Raw genomic sequence first — 17,599 nt, 5'->3', positions numbered from 1 at the left:
TGGGGCTTTTTGACGGGGTGGTAATGAAAATGTTTTCGAATCAAATAGTGGCGATGGTTGTACAGTTTTGTGAATATGCTAAAAGCTGAATTGTGTGCTTTAAGGTTTAATTGCATGTTTTGAATGTCCTGACACTTTCACTCAGTGGTTTTCTATCCTCTTAGTTCAGTTTTCTGAACTGGCTTTTTACCAGCTTCTCATTCAGATAAGCAAAGCTCTAAAAATTTATGGTTTATGTCCCAGATGAAGAAAATACTGGTGAGACTTGGGTAAAGGTTTTTGAAATTAAAATTGGATGGAATCCATAACTATATTTGGAATGGCCTGCAAGGCTTCTTAAAATATTCTTTATATAAGAATAAAAGTTGCAAGGGATAGTGTTGCACACCTGTAATTCCTGCACTTGGGAGGCTGAGACAGGAGGATTGACAGAACTTTGAGGCTAGCCTGGGTTATATAGTGAAGGCAAGGACAGTGTGGACTATAGAGCACTAGACCCTCTCTGAAAACACCAAAACAAAACAAGAATAATTAAAGATTATCCTCCAAACCAGGAGAGTCACTATTACACAAAACCATTCATTTTCTTTCTTTTTTTTTGGTAGGTGGCAATTTTATGTCAGTTCCTCAGAGAAATTGACTACAAAACAGCTTTTAAGTCACTGCAGGAACAAAACAGGTATAAATGGTTTTTTAATAAATGAGGGTTTTCTGCTTAAGAAAGTAGTAACAGAATTCTCTTTTTCAGTCATGATGCCATGGACTCCTACTATGACTACATTTGGGATGTCACCATCTTGGAATACTTGACTTGTATCCTTCCATCCACGTTTGTAATTTTATAACAGTTCATTTCTGCAAATTAAAGTTCAGCATACTATGTATTTTTCAAATCAAAATTTACAAACTGGGCTGGGGATTTAGCTCAGTGGTGCTGCCGCCTGCCTTGCAAGTGCATGGACTCAAGTTCGATCCCTGGTACCAAAAAAAAACCCAAAAATTTTAAAACTGTCCTCCGTTCTATCCTGAGATCAGATTCATTATTCTTAACTGATTCATTCAGATCTTCATCATAAAAGAGGAGAAACAGATAAAAGACAAATTGCGGTAAGTTACTTTATGTCTTTTCTTCAGCGATGTACTTAAGTTTCCAGATTTTAAGCACTTAGCATTTGTAACAACAAAAGACTGTGTGCCCAGTTACTGCCAGAATTTGGTTATCAGTATTTATTTTGGTACCGGGGATCAAACTCATGTCTTTGAGCTAGTGAGGCAGGCAGTGGAACCACTGAGCCAAATTCCTGGCCCTTCAGTGTTTTTTAAATGTTCCTTTTTTGATAGTATGAGGTATTCCATTTTTTGTTGTTTATTGAGACAGGTTCTCACTGTGTAGTGGAGACTGACCTGGAACTCACTGTGTAGGCTGATCTCGAACTCACAGCAATCCTCCTGCCTCAGCTTCCCAAGTGCTGGGCTTATGGCGTGCACCACCACACCCAGCTATTAGCTATTCCATTTTACTTTAAAACACTGTTATTTCTCTGCTCCAAATCTTCAAATGGTTTCTCATCTCACAAAAGTTCTTAGATGGTTGCAAAGCCACACTAAGACTTGGCCTGTGGCTTGCCCATCTGACTTCCTACCCCTTGTTAACTTCTGCTGTGCCAGTATCCCTCATGGGGTTTGAACATGTCAAGAACATTCATCCCCTAATTAGGAGACATTGAGTCTTTTCCAGATTCAGTTTCCCTTAGGTATCTCTCAGGAGAGGGCAGACAGGCAGAGACATCCTTTCCTGACCATCCTAAAATGTGCCCCCACCCTGCACACCCCTGTGATGTTTCCCTGTGAGGACAAGGAATTGATTTGCTCGTAGTTGGTAACTAGAGTAGTGCCTGGCATGTAGGTTCCCAGTAGGTGCATTATTTAAGTTTGACTTACGTGCCGAAACATTTTAACTTTTATATAGACTACCTAACATTTGCCGAGTTAGTGATCACTCGCTGCAGATATGCTTTGGACTAGAGCTTTGCACTTGGGCTTGTTTGCCTGTTAAGGAAACAGGTCAATGATGGCACATTTTAAAGAAATAACCGTGAACTTGGCCCTTGATGGGAGGCTACTCATTCTTCCATTTTTAGTCTACCTGGAGTCTCAAGGCAGTCAAAACTTCCTCAGCTCTCCTTTACCATTTTTTTTTTCTTTTTATTCTGGTACTGGGGATCAAACTTAGACCCTTTCATTTGCAAGGCAGGTGGCTAAACCACCGAGCTAAATCCCCAGACCCCGTTTCTAAACATTTTCACTTGTGTCATTGTCCTTAAGCCCGTTCTTTGAAACTTACCTTGTATTGTATCTAAACTGGCTGGCTTGTCCGCACGTGGAACTTAGCCATCACGCCTGTGTTCACTGGCTTTTGCCGTCTCATTCGTACTGATTATCACCTCTCCACCAGCCACCTATAGCCATAGCCGCGATGAGTGCAGTATTGATGCCTGTGGCCAGTCAGTCAGTCCCTCTCGTCTTCCCTACTCGTCCTGAGAGCAGCAATACCAATGTGTGTATGCTAGGCAGGCCTGATTGTCACTCAGTCTGTGAGGCTCTGTAGGTAGTCTGAGGAGCCAGGTTTTGAGAACTTCAGCTAACAGTGGTTGACTGCCACAATTATTCTTTGGTGAATATTTCAGCATCTTGTGGATTTTTGTTTACCTGTTTTGGAAGTCTTAGTCACAGTCTTGGAAAAAGTCCTACAACTGTCCAACATGCCAATACTGAACGATAGATTCTGACATTTGATCCCTTCTCACCTTTTTAAATTGTTTTACCTGTGATTTAGTAAGCTGTTTTTCCCAGGGATTTTAGACATTCCGTGTTAAGTCCCCGCCCTCTACTTTTTCCATTTTCAGTAATTTCCTTAGGTCTTGTATGCTTGGGATAGCCCAGAAAAAGACCACCTAGCCTAGTCCTTATGGGAGTTATAGCCCTGGAAAGTGTATCAAGTCACTGCTTTCTACCTTGAAAACAACCCACTCTTCAGGTCAGTAAGAGGTTACTAGTATCTCTTCAAAGGCATTTTTTTTTTTTTTTTTTGAGACAGGGTCTCACTATGTAGTTGAGACTGACCTGGAACTCACTGTGTAGCTCAGGCTGGTTTCAAACTCACAGCAATCCTCCTGCCTCAGCCTCCCAAGTGCTGGGATTACAGGCATGCTCCACCACCATGCACCACCACCTAGCTTTAAAGGCAAATTTTTAAGCTTCTGATTCTGTCTCCTCTGAGATCAAAATTTTAGTCATACCTTTGCCTATACTGTCAGCCTCTTGCAGAGTCTGTGAATCCCTTCATCTTTAATAAAAACCTTTGTGCTGCCACCTCCAGACCTCTCACCGTTTGGTGTTTTGAGTTCAGCCCAGTAGTCTGACTTTCGCAGTCACTTTTCATTTTCTCAGGTTACCGAATGCAAAAGCCAATGGATGCTTTTCTTACTCTTTTAATTTCTTGCCGCCTTGAAATTTTTTTATCCCTGTGGCTTCCCTGAAATCACTTTTATTTTATTCTTTTCCCTGACCTTCCTTTTTCTTTTTTTGGTACTGGGGATTGAACTTGGGACCTTGTGCTCACGAGGCAGGTCCCCAGCCCCTTCCTTTTTTTCTTGTGGTCTCTCTTGCCCACTTTTAACTTAGTTTTCCCAAGAAGTTAACCCTTAGGTTATTTTCTGATCACACCCCCTCCCATCCTTCCTGGTTAATCCCATATACTCATGGTTTTGACTGGTCCCCACATGGGTGTTGTTATTTCTCACAACTATCAGATTTCCACTTCAACCTGTCTTAAACTTTGGATTTTATAGCCATGTACAGAACAGTCCTATTTAAAGGAGTTCTAATTGTTGTTTTTGTATTTGAAAAAAAAAATGTGTGTAGATTTTTGGGTCCTAAACTGTTCTCATTTAAACATTCTATAGCAGAAAACTGGCTATTTAATAGTGAAAAACGTTCTAATTATGAAAAGCAAGCCATGATACCTTTTTAGTGCTAAGCAGCTATTTTTGCATGTTAGAATAGGGAGTTCATTTTCAAATGGGAAAAGAGAACCAAAAGATAGAGTAGGGAAGGGGGAGGGAATGAAAAAAGAATTGATGTTAGATGCGTGTACCAACTCCTCATGGAAAATGTAACCATGATGTACTACAAACATGTACTAACAAAAATTTTAAAAAGGCAAGACTCTAGCCAGGCCTGGCGGTGTATCCGTGTAATTCCAGCACTTGGGAGGCTGAGGCAGAAGTTTGAGGCCAGCCGGAGCTACCACTGTTTTATAAAACAGAAAAAGTAAAGACCTGAAATTTAAATTGTGATTTTTTTTTTTTATAGGCAACTTTTTGGAGCCTTAACATGTCACCTGTAAAACTGTCAGATCACCTAGGAAAGCTTACAAGTATTTTTCACTCATGGAAACATACCTGTCTGTATTTACCCAATGTAGTAAAATGTGACTAAACGTGATTCCACAAATCATAGTTCAGCATTTCATATTTTCCTTAAGAGCAGCTTAAATCAGTTACTTTTTTCCACAGTTCTTAGGTTTTACAATTAGAGATGCAGTTAATCGGTAACATTATTAGCAGGTAAGTAGCTTTATATTGTATATACTTCTGAGACTTAATTCTTTACTAGATCTCCAGTAATTTCACTTTTCTGTTTTGAAAAGATCAAAGCCATTGGACAGACAGAATTGAATGCAAGCAACCCAGAAGAAGTGTTACAGCTGGCGGCACAGAGAAGGAAAAAAAAGTTTCTTCAAGCAATGGCAAAACTTTACTTTTAAGCAGTTAAAAATGTGTAGCGTTTATTTTTAAACAATGGGCTAAAAATAGTATTAAAATTGTTTATATAATACATATATATATACACTTAGTGGTGTTTTCTTTTCAGACAAAATACTGAAACATTAATTTAAAAACAAACTATAGAGAAGACTAACAATAGCTTTAATTACAATTTCTTCAAAGGTAGAAGAGATCTACAGGTCTGGTAACAACTAGCAGTCTGGTGTAACTTTCTAATTAAATATACTTTTTGAGACTGAATTTATCTAAAAAAAGCTGATTTAAAATATGTAGAATTAGCATATATACAGCAAGTTCTATGTCAAGTTTTATTTTAATAAATAGATTTTTAGGAGTCAGTATACATTTAATATTTTTCTGCCATAAGAAAATAGAAAGTCAGGTCAAATGTTAATTTTGACACTGTCTTCATCTCATAATGTAGGAATTTAAAACGGACTTTTAATATTTTGGAAACATAAATAAAGCCTTAGTCATGCTAAAAAAAAACAAAAATCAAAAAACAAAAACATAGGGATAGCTTAAGAGCAATAAAGTGACTGTTTTGTATAAACAGTTTGAAAAGGTACTTAAGTTTTTCACCCAAATTGTGATATACAGAAAGGCCATTGTAAAGCGACCTGTGTCAGAGCCCCGAATAGGAGCCACGGCACCAATCCTGCTGTAATTTCTTTGGTACTCCCACTGTTCAGAGCAGTTTCAACATCGTGTTATCGACACCTTACTGATTAAAAAGTATTATGGCAAAGCAAATAAACGATCTAAAAACAGATTTAATTTCACCATTTGTAAAAATTCAAGTTTTATAATAGCTTCCTACAACAGCTTTAGATAAATTAGTCACCTTATTACAAAACTAAATCTTTGTAAACAAATTTAAGTTTTATTTTCAAAAACCAAATTGCACTAGAGTATAGGAATTTTAAGAATCTAAAAGCTAGATTCAAAGTACTGTATCACTTAATGTACCCTTTAAGGTAGCACTTACCTAGTCTGAAACACCAATGATAAAGTTCCCAGTTTATCAAGACACATAACACTGCATTAAAAGTTTCCATGGCATAAATCACAGTTGGCTTCTGTCCAGTCACCTTGAAAATGAAGTCATCTATGTAAACATGTCCTGCTGTTTCTTTAACAGCTAATAGGAAGTATATTTAGCGCCAATTTTAAAGTTTTTTTCTAAAAATCAAAGTATGGCAGTGTAACATCTGAATTGGCAATGGTAATCAAAGCTGTTTTCCTGTAAAACTTTAGTAGATTCAACATAGTATTGCTCAATTTGAACTTGTTTGCTTAGCTGACATCTTTAGTGCTTTCCTGGTGGTTTTTCTGTGCTCTTTGGTGGTGTCATAATGCCTCCATTGCAAACTGGTGACAGCTGTCCCCCTTTTCTGAAGGTGTTTACATAACTGACTTCATCCTATAAATGTGAAGAAATCATACAGCAATTAACACGATAAAATAATGATACAGTAAAACAAAGTCACACCAGACTTTTACCTGTCTACTTTAGACTATTCAGACCTAATGTAATGATCTACATCCTTGCAACTCTGAATTCATTCTGAAAGTTCAATGTGAACTACCTGGAATATATATATATGTTTTAAACTCTTACCTAGACTATTAGCATTAATCTTGAGATAATTCAAATTTTAACTTGATTTCAAATTTTTTTTTCTCCATTTTTGAAAACTGTGCCCATTATTTCCCCCTTACATAATCCTTCACTGAAGGAAGTGGTATTTCCATACTATCAGTTTTAGGACTTTCTAGAGAGCCTGATGAAACAAAAACATACCAGCATGGCCAAATAATTTGTATGTGTCTGGATATTATGTCTGTCTTCCATAGGTATCTTCTTAAAAGTCTTCAGCTTCACCGGACTAGCACTTTTTACTACACTGACAAAAGGCACCATCCAGTCTACACATTCTGAGATATTGTCCCATTCCAAACCTGGATTTAAGAAAAACGTGAAGACTACATCAGAAACTGTCTTATATCTAATTGTCTTACATATTAAGTATTTCTTTCTACTTAGACTCATTTAAAAGAAAAGCCACAATAAATCAAAATCAAAAGATCACTCTGAAACTATTATAGCATGACTTAATTAATGGGTAAAAGGACATAAGACCCTCTTAACCAGTATCTTCTATATATAAAGAAATTACCAAATTCTAAAGAACTCTTTTTTTGGAGACAGGGTCTCACTGTAGTTCAAGCTGGCCTCGAACTAACAGCAATCCTGCCTCAGCCTCTCAAGTGCTGAGATTACAGGCATATACCACCATGCCTAGCTTAAATACTTCTTAAACCAGACTTACAAACTGTGTTGATTCACTTAAAATGGATTTAAGTTTCATTTGGCCTTATTTTTTTGTGAGATACACTGAACTATAACAGGAAGAGAATCACTTCATTTAACCCATGCTTGGCAGTATGTTAAAATTCGTAAGTTACAGTGCCATTAGAAGTTATGAAAAGGAAGACAGCAAAATGTCAGGTCTTACCTGAAGCTTTCTTAACTACTTCAATGGAGGTAAAATGACACAGGGCAGCAGCAGCCAGTATTCGGTACTGAAATTCTAATGAGTCAATGGCTAGAATACACAGATCCAAAAGCTAACAAAGGAAAAGCAAAAAGAAGGGTATCAGCATTACTAGAGTCAATCAGTTAACATTTTGGGAGTCTCATATATACCATATTCCAGAATTGCTGAAACTCAAAGGATTCAGAGATAATCTCTTGAAAGAAGTCAAGTCTTGGGACTGCAGGTCAGAGTGATTAGACAAAAATTACTGCAATGTGGACTGATGAGAAGTAGGGAGGGCACCAGATCTAGAATGGAAAAGACAGGGCTTCTGGTCCCTTAAATGAATCATAAAAGATAAAAGTAGGAAAAATGGGAGGTAAAGAATGTATGAAAGTAGAACAAAATTACTTGCAATGCAAGTAGTTCAGCACTTGAGGTGAGAATTATAAAATGAGCACCTTCCAGTATTTTTTTGAGACAGGGTCTTGGTATGTAGTTCAGGCTGGCCTTGAACTCTTGCGTGATGATCCTGAAACCTCAGCCTCCCAAGTGCTGGGATTACAGGTGTGCCACCAAGCCTGGCTCTTAGTTCAATTCTTATGCAAAAAAGGGTAGCTAGAGAGATCTAGATTAGATCATAAGGGGCCTTTAGGAAATCAACACTATTCTGTAGTTAATCGAAACTCAAAGATTTTAAGTCAGGAAAGTTAACATTTCAAGAAAAATACCTTAGACTTCAGTGTGGCTGGCAGACTAGAGTGGAACATGGTTCTAAGCAATGAGAGTAGCTAAATGGTATATAGTCTAGGCAGTAAGAGAACTGAACAAGTAGCAGTGGGGTGGGTAAGAGGGCTAGAATTCAGAGGTTTGAAGTGATGCCTGTCCAGTGAAACAAAATACTGGCCCTCGTTGGTCTAGAAGGTAATAAACAGGAAAGGAGAAGTGAAATATTACCATAGGTTGGGATTTGCTTATCAGAAATCTTCAGGGCTAGGAGTGTTTGGGGTTTTAGATTTTGATGGATCTGCATATACATGAGATTTCTTAGGGATGGGATGGAAGTCTAAATGTGAAGTTCATTTATGTTTGCCGTATTTGCATATATATATGAGGTTTCTTGGGGGGTAAGATGAACTGTAAATGTAGCCTGACTTATACAGTCTCTTCAGTGCACCTACATTCTGACTGTCCTGTCAGGTATAGAATCTTACTTGATGTGTCATGTTGGTATTCAAAGATTTTCCAATTTTGGAGCTCTTATTTTTTTTTTTTTTGGTACCGGGAATCAAATTTGGGCCCTTGTGCTTGTGAAGCAGAAAGCAGAACCACTGAGCCAAACCCCCCACCCAGCACTTCAGTTGTTTGGTTTTTTTTTGTTTTTTGAGACAGGATCTCACTATGTAGTTGAGACTGACCTGGAACTCACTGTGTAGCCCAGGCTGGTCTCAAACTCATAGATCCTCCTGCCTCAGCCTCCCAAGTGCTGGGAATATAGGCGTGCGCCACCACGCCTGGCTTACAGCACTTCAGTTTTTGATTAGGGATGTTCAACTTCTATTATATTTCTATTTTTTTTTTTTGGTACTGGGGATCGAACTTAGGTCCTTGCACTTGTGAGGCAGGCGGCAGCACCACTGAACTAAATCCCCAGCCCCTTCTATTTCTAGAAACTTTCCATGTTATCAGTTTACCCTCCTCATCAACAGTATAGTTGCCTGTGGAAATGCTGGGAATTCTGACTGAAAAAAATTAGCCTTTCTTAGAAACTTTTATAGAATGAAGGTATCCCAACATTTATTGGCTGTCGCACTTTAGCATTCACAATATGACTGTTAGATTTAAAACACAAATTTTAATCTTCATTCTAAAATGCCACAATCTTTCTATTCCATTGGTAATGTTTTCACATCCTATATAGAATAAAATTTCTTCCATTTTGTACATAGTAGATACTGCAGCCTTAAATTATTGCTTGTAATTCCTGGCACTGTGGCACACTCAGAGGCTAAGACAGGAGGATCACAAGTAGTTCACTGAATCTGGGCAACTTAGTGAGAGCTTGTCTCAAAATTTAAATGAATAGGGCTGAGGATGTAGCTCATTGCTCCCTGGGTTCAATCCCCAGTGCTAAAAGAAAAAAAAAATTACAAGCAGTAGGCAACAGAATGGGATCTTTCTTCTTTACTTTGTTAGAACATTTGTTACATACTGGCCTAGGAAAACTAAATTTGACTTAAGTTTTTAAAAATCGTATTATAAAAAGGTGATTTAAATTCTACTGACATGTAACAAGTAGGCACCCTTTGTATTCAAGTATAAAAAGAATGAATGATAGAATAATACCATTTTAAAGCCTAAAGACTTCTGGCTAAAAAGATTTTTCTATTTTATAGCAAAAAAAGATATTTAATTCTATTTTGGACTCCTAATGATGAGAGTACTCATAGAAATTTAAGGGCTTTGTTTTCTGGAATTACTGAACAGTGAAAATATTTGAGACAGTATTTTATGTGTCAAAAGTTTTGCTGTAGTCCATTAAAAGAATTCAGTTCAATATGCCATAACAAAATAGTTGTTATGTAGCCTACTTAAGACTGTGTACACGAACAGACCTGGAATTAACAGTGACATTAGGGTATCTTTAGTAACATCAATACCTGGGCTATGTGAATGAAGGTTTCCTGAGAATACTGAGGTAGAAGAACTTTGGGAGCATCCTTAAGAGCATCAACTTGGAGAAAGAGATGTAACCAGGAGATGACTGTGACAGGACAAAGTTCCCACTTTAAAGCCTGTTAATGGAATTTAAAAATGCCTGTTACACCCATGTTTATAGCAGCACAATTCATAACAGCTAAACGCTAGAAACAACCCATATACCCATGAAGAGGAATGGACAAAACATGGTATTTAAATAAATAAATAAGTAAAATACATACAGTGGAGCATTACTCTGCAATAAAGGACAAACTTGAGGCGTTTTTAGGTAAATGGATGCATCTTAAGTAAGTGAGATAAATCATGCACACAAGCTTAAATGTCACATGGCTTCTCTTGTGTGAGAAGCCGAAAGTATAAATAAGGAGCAAAATGGGGAATAGATAATTGAGAAGTACGAAGAATTTGGTCAAAAGGGAAGGGGAATAAGATGGGAGGAGAAGGGAGGGAAGGAAGGGAAAAGAAATTTAAAGAAAAAAATAGAAATGTAGGGAGGGAAAGAAGGATTGGAAGGAAAGGAGGTCAAAATAAAAAAAGACCTCTGCATATACATGTACACATCACCCAAAATGAATCATATACTGCAAACCTGTACTAATAAAAAATATTTTAAAAATTTCCTATTACCGGGTGTGTACACATATAACACCACGGAAGGTTTACAGGTTAAGCAAATTTCCCTCCCAGCCATCACTACTGTTAGTACTTTGATGCATTAACCTCTTAACTGGATGGTACTAACCAAAACCTCATTTTGATTGACATTTTAGTATTGGTGGTCATTTCATAACTACTGTGTTACTAAGTTGCAAGAAGAAATAAAAACATAATATTACCTTTAATATAATGAGTTCCATCCTTACAATATCCTCCTCACTGCAAGCACCATCAGTGACATAAGCAAACTCTTGGAGTTTGGGAGCGTAGATTTCCTTTAAATTGAAATTTTTATTAACCACAATTGAGATTGTGACTAAAGCAACTATATACAAACCATACACAAGCTTCAGTTTTAATGACAACTTCACAAATCGATTATAAATCTTAGTAAAATAACTACACTATGTAGTTAAAACAAACCTTACATTTAAGATATTTTTGGGCTGAGGATTTAGCTCAGTGGTTCTGCCGCCTGCCTCGCAAGCCCAAGAACTCAAGTTTGATCCCCGGTACCAAAAACAACAACAACAAAAAAGATATTTTTCCTACGTAGACTTCTAAATTATCAACTATTGAACATAAAGACTTATTTTCCTAGAATTAACTTTAAAGTTCAGTCAATAAACAACTAGATTATCTTAACTAGCTGAGTTAAAAACAAAAAAGCTTTTCGATCCCCAGTACCAACAAAAAGATTTTTGGGTGTGGTGGTGCACACCTGTAATCCCAGCACTCTGAGGCTGAGGCAGGAGGATGGCCATAAATTCGAGACCAGCCTGGGATATATAGTGAGACCACTCTGAAATACAGCAAGACCCTGTATAAAAAAAAAAAAAAAAAAAAAAAAGCCAACTTGTTTTAAGATTGTGGGGCTCACACCTGTAAACTCAGCACTCTGAGAGGCTGAAGTAGAAGTGCACATCGGAGCCAGGCTGGGTAGCAAAGTGACTTAGCAAGACTTGATCCCAGCTGTAAGAAGTACTGATGATGTCCACAGTGTATTACTCAAGAAAAGTCGATTGTGCTCATGTGAAGGAAAATCTCAGACCAGAAAGGAGTTGCTTCCTAGCATGACGCCACCATTGGATACAAAAATTAAGACTGGTTAAACCATTATTCCAACCCAACATAGCATTTCTTTTATTTGATTTGCTATGTAGTTTTCAAAGGTCATTCTAGTGAATCCAAGGGCCATGGTCATGTACATAAAGATAGCATTGATACATTTTGTTTGGCACAGTAAGTCATGGGTCATCTCACACGGTAACCCTAGAATCTAAACCAGAGACATGTAATAGGCTCAGAAACTACAGTAATTTTTTCCTTCCATCTGCATCACAATGTTCAGAAAATACACTGAGGAAACCATTCACCTAAGGAATTTCTATCAAAATGACAGTACTCTGTCGGATTAATCTGTCAGTCAAAAAAAAAAAAGTTTGGTGATAATATAAACTTGAATAACTTACCTCAAGTTTGGAAGCAATGAATAACGAGGTAATTCCAATAAGTTGAAGCATGTTTTTATTTATATCCCTTTGTGTCAACATAAATCTATCAAAAAAGTCTTGTGCAAGATAAAATGTTTCCCTATGAAGTGTGTACACTTCACATACCTACAGAAGAATCCAAACATTTAAATATTACCCTTAGAATTTCTCTAAATTACAAAGTCATCTCTTAACATGCCAGACTTTAGAATACTTTCAAACCAAACTTTGATTATTAGAATACCAAAGCTAAAATAGGAGACAAAAATGTACTGAGAGAATAAACAAATCTATTACCATCCTCATTTATTCTCCCCCACCCCCCGGTACTGGGGATTGAACTCAGGACCTTGCACTGGCCAGGCAGCACCACTGAGCTAAATCCCTGGCCCCCTCATTTATTTTTAATCTTAGTTGTATAGATTGTCCACAGTTTTGTTTTATGGTGCTAGGGACTGAACACAGTGGTTCCCATATATTAGGGGAGTGCTCCAGTGCTGAGCTAAGCCTCTGGCTCCTTTCTCCCTCTTTTTCTTCATTTTAAGATAAGGTCTTGCTATGTAGTTCAGGCTGGTTTTGAATTCAGTATGTAGTCCAGGCTAGCCTCAAAATCATGATGATCCTCCTGCCTCAGCCTCCAAAGTACTGGGATCATAGGTGTGCTTTAGTACACCTGGACCCAGCCCTTTTGAGACAGTGATAAAGTCTTGTCTCTTGTATAGTCTGACTTTAGTGGGAATTGCCCTAATGTTTCACTAATGTTATTAACAGTAAATAATAGTATGTTATTTCCATATTTCAAGAGAAAGCTTTAAGTTTCAACTCTATAAAAGTAGGTGACATTCTTTTTGGAGAAGAGGAAACAGGATAAAAATACGTAAGTTTCTAATAAATACTGTGCTTAAAAAAATCTTTTAGCTTATGTATTTTTAAATAAAAAAATGGATGTTGGATTTTATAAAAACATCTTTTGTACCCATGGGGATCTTGGGATTTTTCTCACTCAGCCTAGTAAGGTGATAAAATTAATAGATTTTCAAATGTTGAACCATCCCCGAACTCTTGGACTAAAAGAATATATCGAGACAAAGTAGAATGTAACAGTGTTGGATTTATTTTTATATGATTTTGTATATATAATAATAGGGAAAAACAGAAAACCCTAGATAGGACAACAAACACTGGATAAAAATCAGATAAAAAGGAAAAAAATTTGCATTAACATTAGTTCTGCTTCAGTTTATTCCATGATCTCTAGACACTAAGAAAAGGTCAAAACCTTGGCTGGAATGTAGCTCAGCGGTACTACATGTACCCAGTGTTGAATCCCTAGTGCCAAAAGTGAAAAGTTAAAACCCAACTACTTTCTTTTTATCTGTACTATTACAATACAATCTTTCCATCTAGTCAAAACAAGGAAGACGACCTGATGCAAAGGGACATTTGGTACCCTTAAAATCTTTTCTGACAGCTTCTCTGATCTATTCTGCTATTTGCTACTCTAATAAAAAGCCTAGTGTTTCTCCCTAGAATGCAACATCTCTATTATAAAGGTAAACAACAAAGCAAATATACAAGTGTTAGAAGGCCAGTTTGTCATCAACATAAAATCATTTCCTCAGAAATAATTATCCAAATAAAGGAAACACACCTAAACAAGACAGAAAATGATGACTCAGACATATAAGATTTCAGGATTACTATTGTTCATTTAAACTGATGGTACAGCATTGGGGTAGGGGTTATTTGAGACAGGGTCTCACTTTGTAGCCCAGGCTGGCCTTAAACTCACTGTGAGCCTCCTCTCTCAGCCTCCCAAGTGCTGGAATCACAGGTGTGCACCACCCACCCAGCTCATAGTGTTATTTTTGAAAGGAACAGAGGTACATTATAAAGGAAAGCTACATGGAACTTGGAGGCGGGGTAGGGCTTCTGGATAACCTAAAGCCCCATCATGGTTTATGTCACAGAAATAAATATTCCAAATGATTTAATTTTGGTAATGCAGAAAAGGACTTCTGAGGGACTTGAAACCTAGCCCAGGCTCTCTTCATGGCAGTATTTAAAACCTGGTCAATTATACATTCCACTAATTTGAGTACCGTCCCCACCCAGAACAGTGTCTACTACATAGCAATATCCAACATACCAAGAATTCCAAACTGGGCTCAGGTTATATGCAGTGGTTGTGTCCTTATGACTTTACTGTTTTGTTTTGGTGCTGGAGACTGAACCCAGGCACTCACACCTGCTACGTGCACACTTCGACCATACACTGTCACTGAGCTGCACCCCCAGCCCCCGATTTTACTCTTACAAAGTTACTCTTACCCACTTTGGTTACCACCAACTACTGTTAAGTACCCCAAGAAAGAAGGCTTGCTGGCAATGGGCAATATACTCTGAAGGCACAGAAAACAAATTTATATCTAAATATTTTCCCATCATACAGCAATAAAGGAAATTTATAGTGCTGGAAAATACCTCTAAGAGCCAGTCCAGAAGTATCGACCTCATCTGTGGCTCCAGGTCACAATGCAAAACTTCAAAATTCTTGTCATGAATATACGTGCTTTCCTTTTTTAACATGTTTAGCCAAACCTCCTTGGAACATCCCCAGCTATGGAAAGGGATAAAAATAACCACAATTTACATTGTGTGATCTACACAACATACAAGCTCTCAGTTTACATAGCATAAATCCAAATGAGACATTAAAATCTAACTTTCAATTCGAATTTGAAAGAAGTAGCTTTTAAGTTAGAAAAATATTTTTACTTTAATTTTTAGAAACCATTTCTTCTGCAGGAGAAAGTAGAAGCCTGAAATACTATAGTGACTTGGAATGTGATCATCTAAAACTGGCAGATTTCAAAAGAGTGCTCTCACCCCACTTACTTATGCTACTTTAGATAAATTATTTAAATTCTACTTAAGCATGCCTGTAATCCCAGCACTTGAGAGGCTGAGGCAGGAGGTCGCTGTGAGTTTGAGACCAACCTGGGCTACACAGTGAGTTCCAGGGCAGTCTGAACTACATAGTGAGACCCTCTCAAAAAACCATCCCGGAAAGGAGTTTCTAGGGGAGGAAAATGAGTTCCTGTGGTGGGCTGATCCCCCGGCTGCTGTGGTACATACAGTTGGAGTCTCTTTTACACAGTGCTCGTGGCCCCTATACCAATACTGTATCCATGCCTGTGACCCCAGCATTCACGAAACTGAGGCAGGAGGATTACTGAGTTCAAAGCCAGCCTGGACTACAGTGAGACTGTCTCAAAAAACTAAAAACAAACAAAAAACCAGTTCTGCTAAGTCTACTAATGAAAATAACTTTACAGAACCAATGTTTTAACTACTCCTATCATTTGCAATAGAACTACTCTCAGATAAAATACATGTTTAACTATTAGTAAAGAATGCAATTTTTATAAGTTTCTCTATAATGAAGGCAAATGGTAATACATGACACTATTTTTAGTAAAGTCAGTAGTACAATTTTAACCTTTGATATAAAAGTGCTGAAATTTTTCTTACCTTAAATCTGGCAAAGGTGAAGGATTAATAAAAAGATTTTTAAATCTGTAGCTTGTAAATCTAGAGAAGTCACTTGTTCCTATGTCTTTGTGGGGTGTTTCAATGAGAATGCAAGGACTGACTCCCCCAGATAACAAAGGTGGCCAACAGTTCTGTAATTTAAAAAGACAAAGAATATCTATTTATGCAATAAGAAACTTTAGCTTTTGTCCTGGATCTTTCATAAATAAAGCTAATGTTTCTAAACAATTTGTAGTTTTAGCTAACATTGTTAACAATCTGGCTAATATGACATTAACACTTTATAAATAAGCCACTAGTTCACATCAATCTTCGTAAAGAGGATGTTTTAGACAATAAAATACAATTCTAGTAATATAAGACATTAGTAAAGAGGACTAATAAAACACATCTGTAATATAAATAAAATACCAATCACTTTCAAGGTAAAAGAAACTGCAGTTTTCTAGAAGTGGCAGCAAAGGTACCTTTTTAAATAAAAGGCTTTCAAAGTTAAGCCCTTCTCCAATACTTTAGAATACTTGAATGCAAAAACCTTAAAAATACAATCTAGTGGGAGCAAAGGATTCTTCTTTCAATAATGCTGGTTTTAAAGGCAATCACTGTGCTTTCTATACAACACATAAGAAGAAGAGGTAGCACAGGGTTGGATGCCAGGCTATCAGTGATCTCACACCCTATTTTCGCCAAAGCAGCAGCTATTAGGACCGTCTACTATAGTCTGAGAAGGAACAAAGAGCAGAATATCAGGCAGATTAGGCGGGCCCTGGTGCACCAGGCAGCTCCAAGAGGGAGGGATTTACAAAAAGGAACCAGCTGCTTCAAGGCAAACTTACTCTGCAGCTGTAGTAGGACTCAGACATATATAAACCTCCTTCCTGCTGACCTCCAGGAGCATTAAAAGTGACAGAGAAATCCTTCTTTTGCAAAGCAATAACACATTATTCTTATTTATCCTCTCCTGCATTTGTTTTCCCCAAAACCACCAAGCCCACTTCTGCAATTACCCTTATCTCATATTGATGTTTCCTGGTGACTTTGTCTTCTTTTCTTTTTTTGACATCCTGGAAAATAGAAAAGACCATCGTTAAACTAAGTTCCAGCAAGGAGTCTCTCTCTCTCCCCTCCCTTTCTTTGTCCTTAACTCACCTGTGCTGTTTTTCTCTTCTTGGCCTGGATTATCTGGGCTTCTTGCGCGGAGTCTGGCTGGCTGGGCTGGGCATGCTGCTTAGCTTGTAAACGGCTACTGCATAGAATTTTTTAAAAGGAAGTTAATTAGTAAGTCATGCACTTCAAAGGCAGCAGCTCATTTTGAAACATGTCTCCAAGACAAATAATGTTACCTGCGTCTTGACATTCTCTTCTTTCAGGTGTATGAAACTCTGAAGTGAGGGGAGAAGAAAAACCAGAGTTAAGTACTGTACATTGCTACCCAAATTCTCCAACTGTCAATCAGAGCTCATCAGAGCTTACAAAGGTGGCCAGGGCCATTTCACCACGTCGTGTTTTGCACTCCTTTAGCTATCTCATGGTAATTTATTCTGGACACATTCCTGCATTTCCTCGATTGAATGCACAGCCCGGACGCGAGTGCCTTCAAATATGTACCCTGAACGCGAGGGCCGGTCTCGGCGGACTGGCTTTTTCGGGCCCTCCACAGTCTCCCCCCACACCACAGCGGGACTGAGGCAGCGCCCGCCCTCAGCTCCTGCACGGTCGGCGGCAGAGGGGGCCGCGCGGGCGAAGCGCTGAGGAGAGGCCGGTTCCGCGCCAATTTGGAGAG

General features: G+C 37.9%; 2 protein-coding genes across 5 annotated transcripts in view; one reads left to right on the top strand and one right to left on the bottom strand.

Annotated features, from left to right (window-relative positions):
* Positions 1–4,871, top strand: part of Ints8 (integrator complex subunit 8) — a 57,597-nt gene extending 52,726 nt beyond the window's left edge. Inside the window, exons 25-28 of the mRNA XM_010619600.2 lie at positions 606–679; positions 749–813; positions 1,064–1,107; positions 4,712–4,871. Coding sequence (XP_010617902.1) covers positions 606–679; positions 749–813; positions 1,064–1,107; positions 4,712–4,828 — 300 coding nt within the window. The 3' untranslated portion in view covers positions 4,829–4,871. The remainder of the gene's footprint in view (positions 1–605; positions 680–748; positions 814–1,063; positions 1,108–4,711) is intronic.
* A 148-nt stretch (positions 4,872–5,019) lies between these two features.
* Positions 5,020–17,599, bottom strand: part of Ccne2 (cyclin E2) — an 18,804-nt gene continuing 6,224 nt past the window's right edge. For 3 of the 4 annotated variants that reach the window (XM_010619598.2, XM_019206832.2, XM_010619599.2), the window contains 11 exons: positions 17,160–17,198; positions 16,966–17,062; positions 16,824–16,880; positions 15,796–15,947; positions 14,746–14,881; positions 12,241–12,387; positions 10,948–11,043; positions 10,051–10,185; positions 7,370–7,481; positions 6,655–6,812; positions 5,020–6,273 (listed from right to left, as the gene is read on the bottom strand). In XM_010619598.2, the coding sequence (XP_010617900.1) occupies positions 6,160–6,273; positions 6,655–6,812; positions 7,370–7,481; positions 10,051–10,185; positions 10,948–11,043; positions 12,241–12,387; positions 14,746–14,881; positions 15,796–15,947; positions 16,824–16,880; positions 16,966–17,062; positions 17,160–17,173 (1,218 nt within the window). In that variant the 5' untranslated portion in view covers positions 17,174–17,198 and the 3' untranslated portion in view covers positions 5,020–6,159. Of the gene's footprint in view, positions 6,274–6,654; positions 6,813–7,369; positions 7,482–10,050; positions 10,186–10,947; positions 11,044–12,240; positions 12,388–14,745; positions 14,882–15,795; positions 15,948–16,823; positions 16,881–16,965; positions 17,063–17,159; positions 17,199–17,424; positions 17,574–17,599 lie in introns of those variants that run through there. The other variant, XM_033760073.1, reaches the window with a different exon arrangement.

The sequence above is a fragment of the Fukomys damarensis genome, unplaced genomic scaffold (assembly GCF_012274545.1).
Source record: "Fukomys damarensis isolate Sample0158 unplaced genomic scaffold, DMR_v1.0_HiC HiC_scaffold_5, whole genome shotgun sequence".
Classification (NCBI taxonomy): Eukaryota; Metazoa; Chordata; class Mammalia; order Rodentia; family Bathyergidae; genus Fukomys; species Fukomys damarensis.
This window is presented reverse-complemented; position numbering and strand designations above follow the sequence as displayed.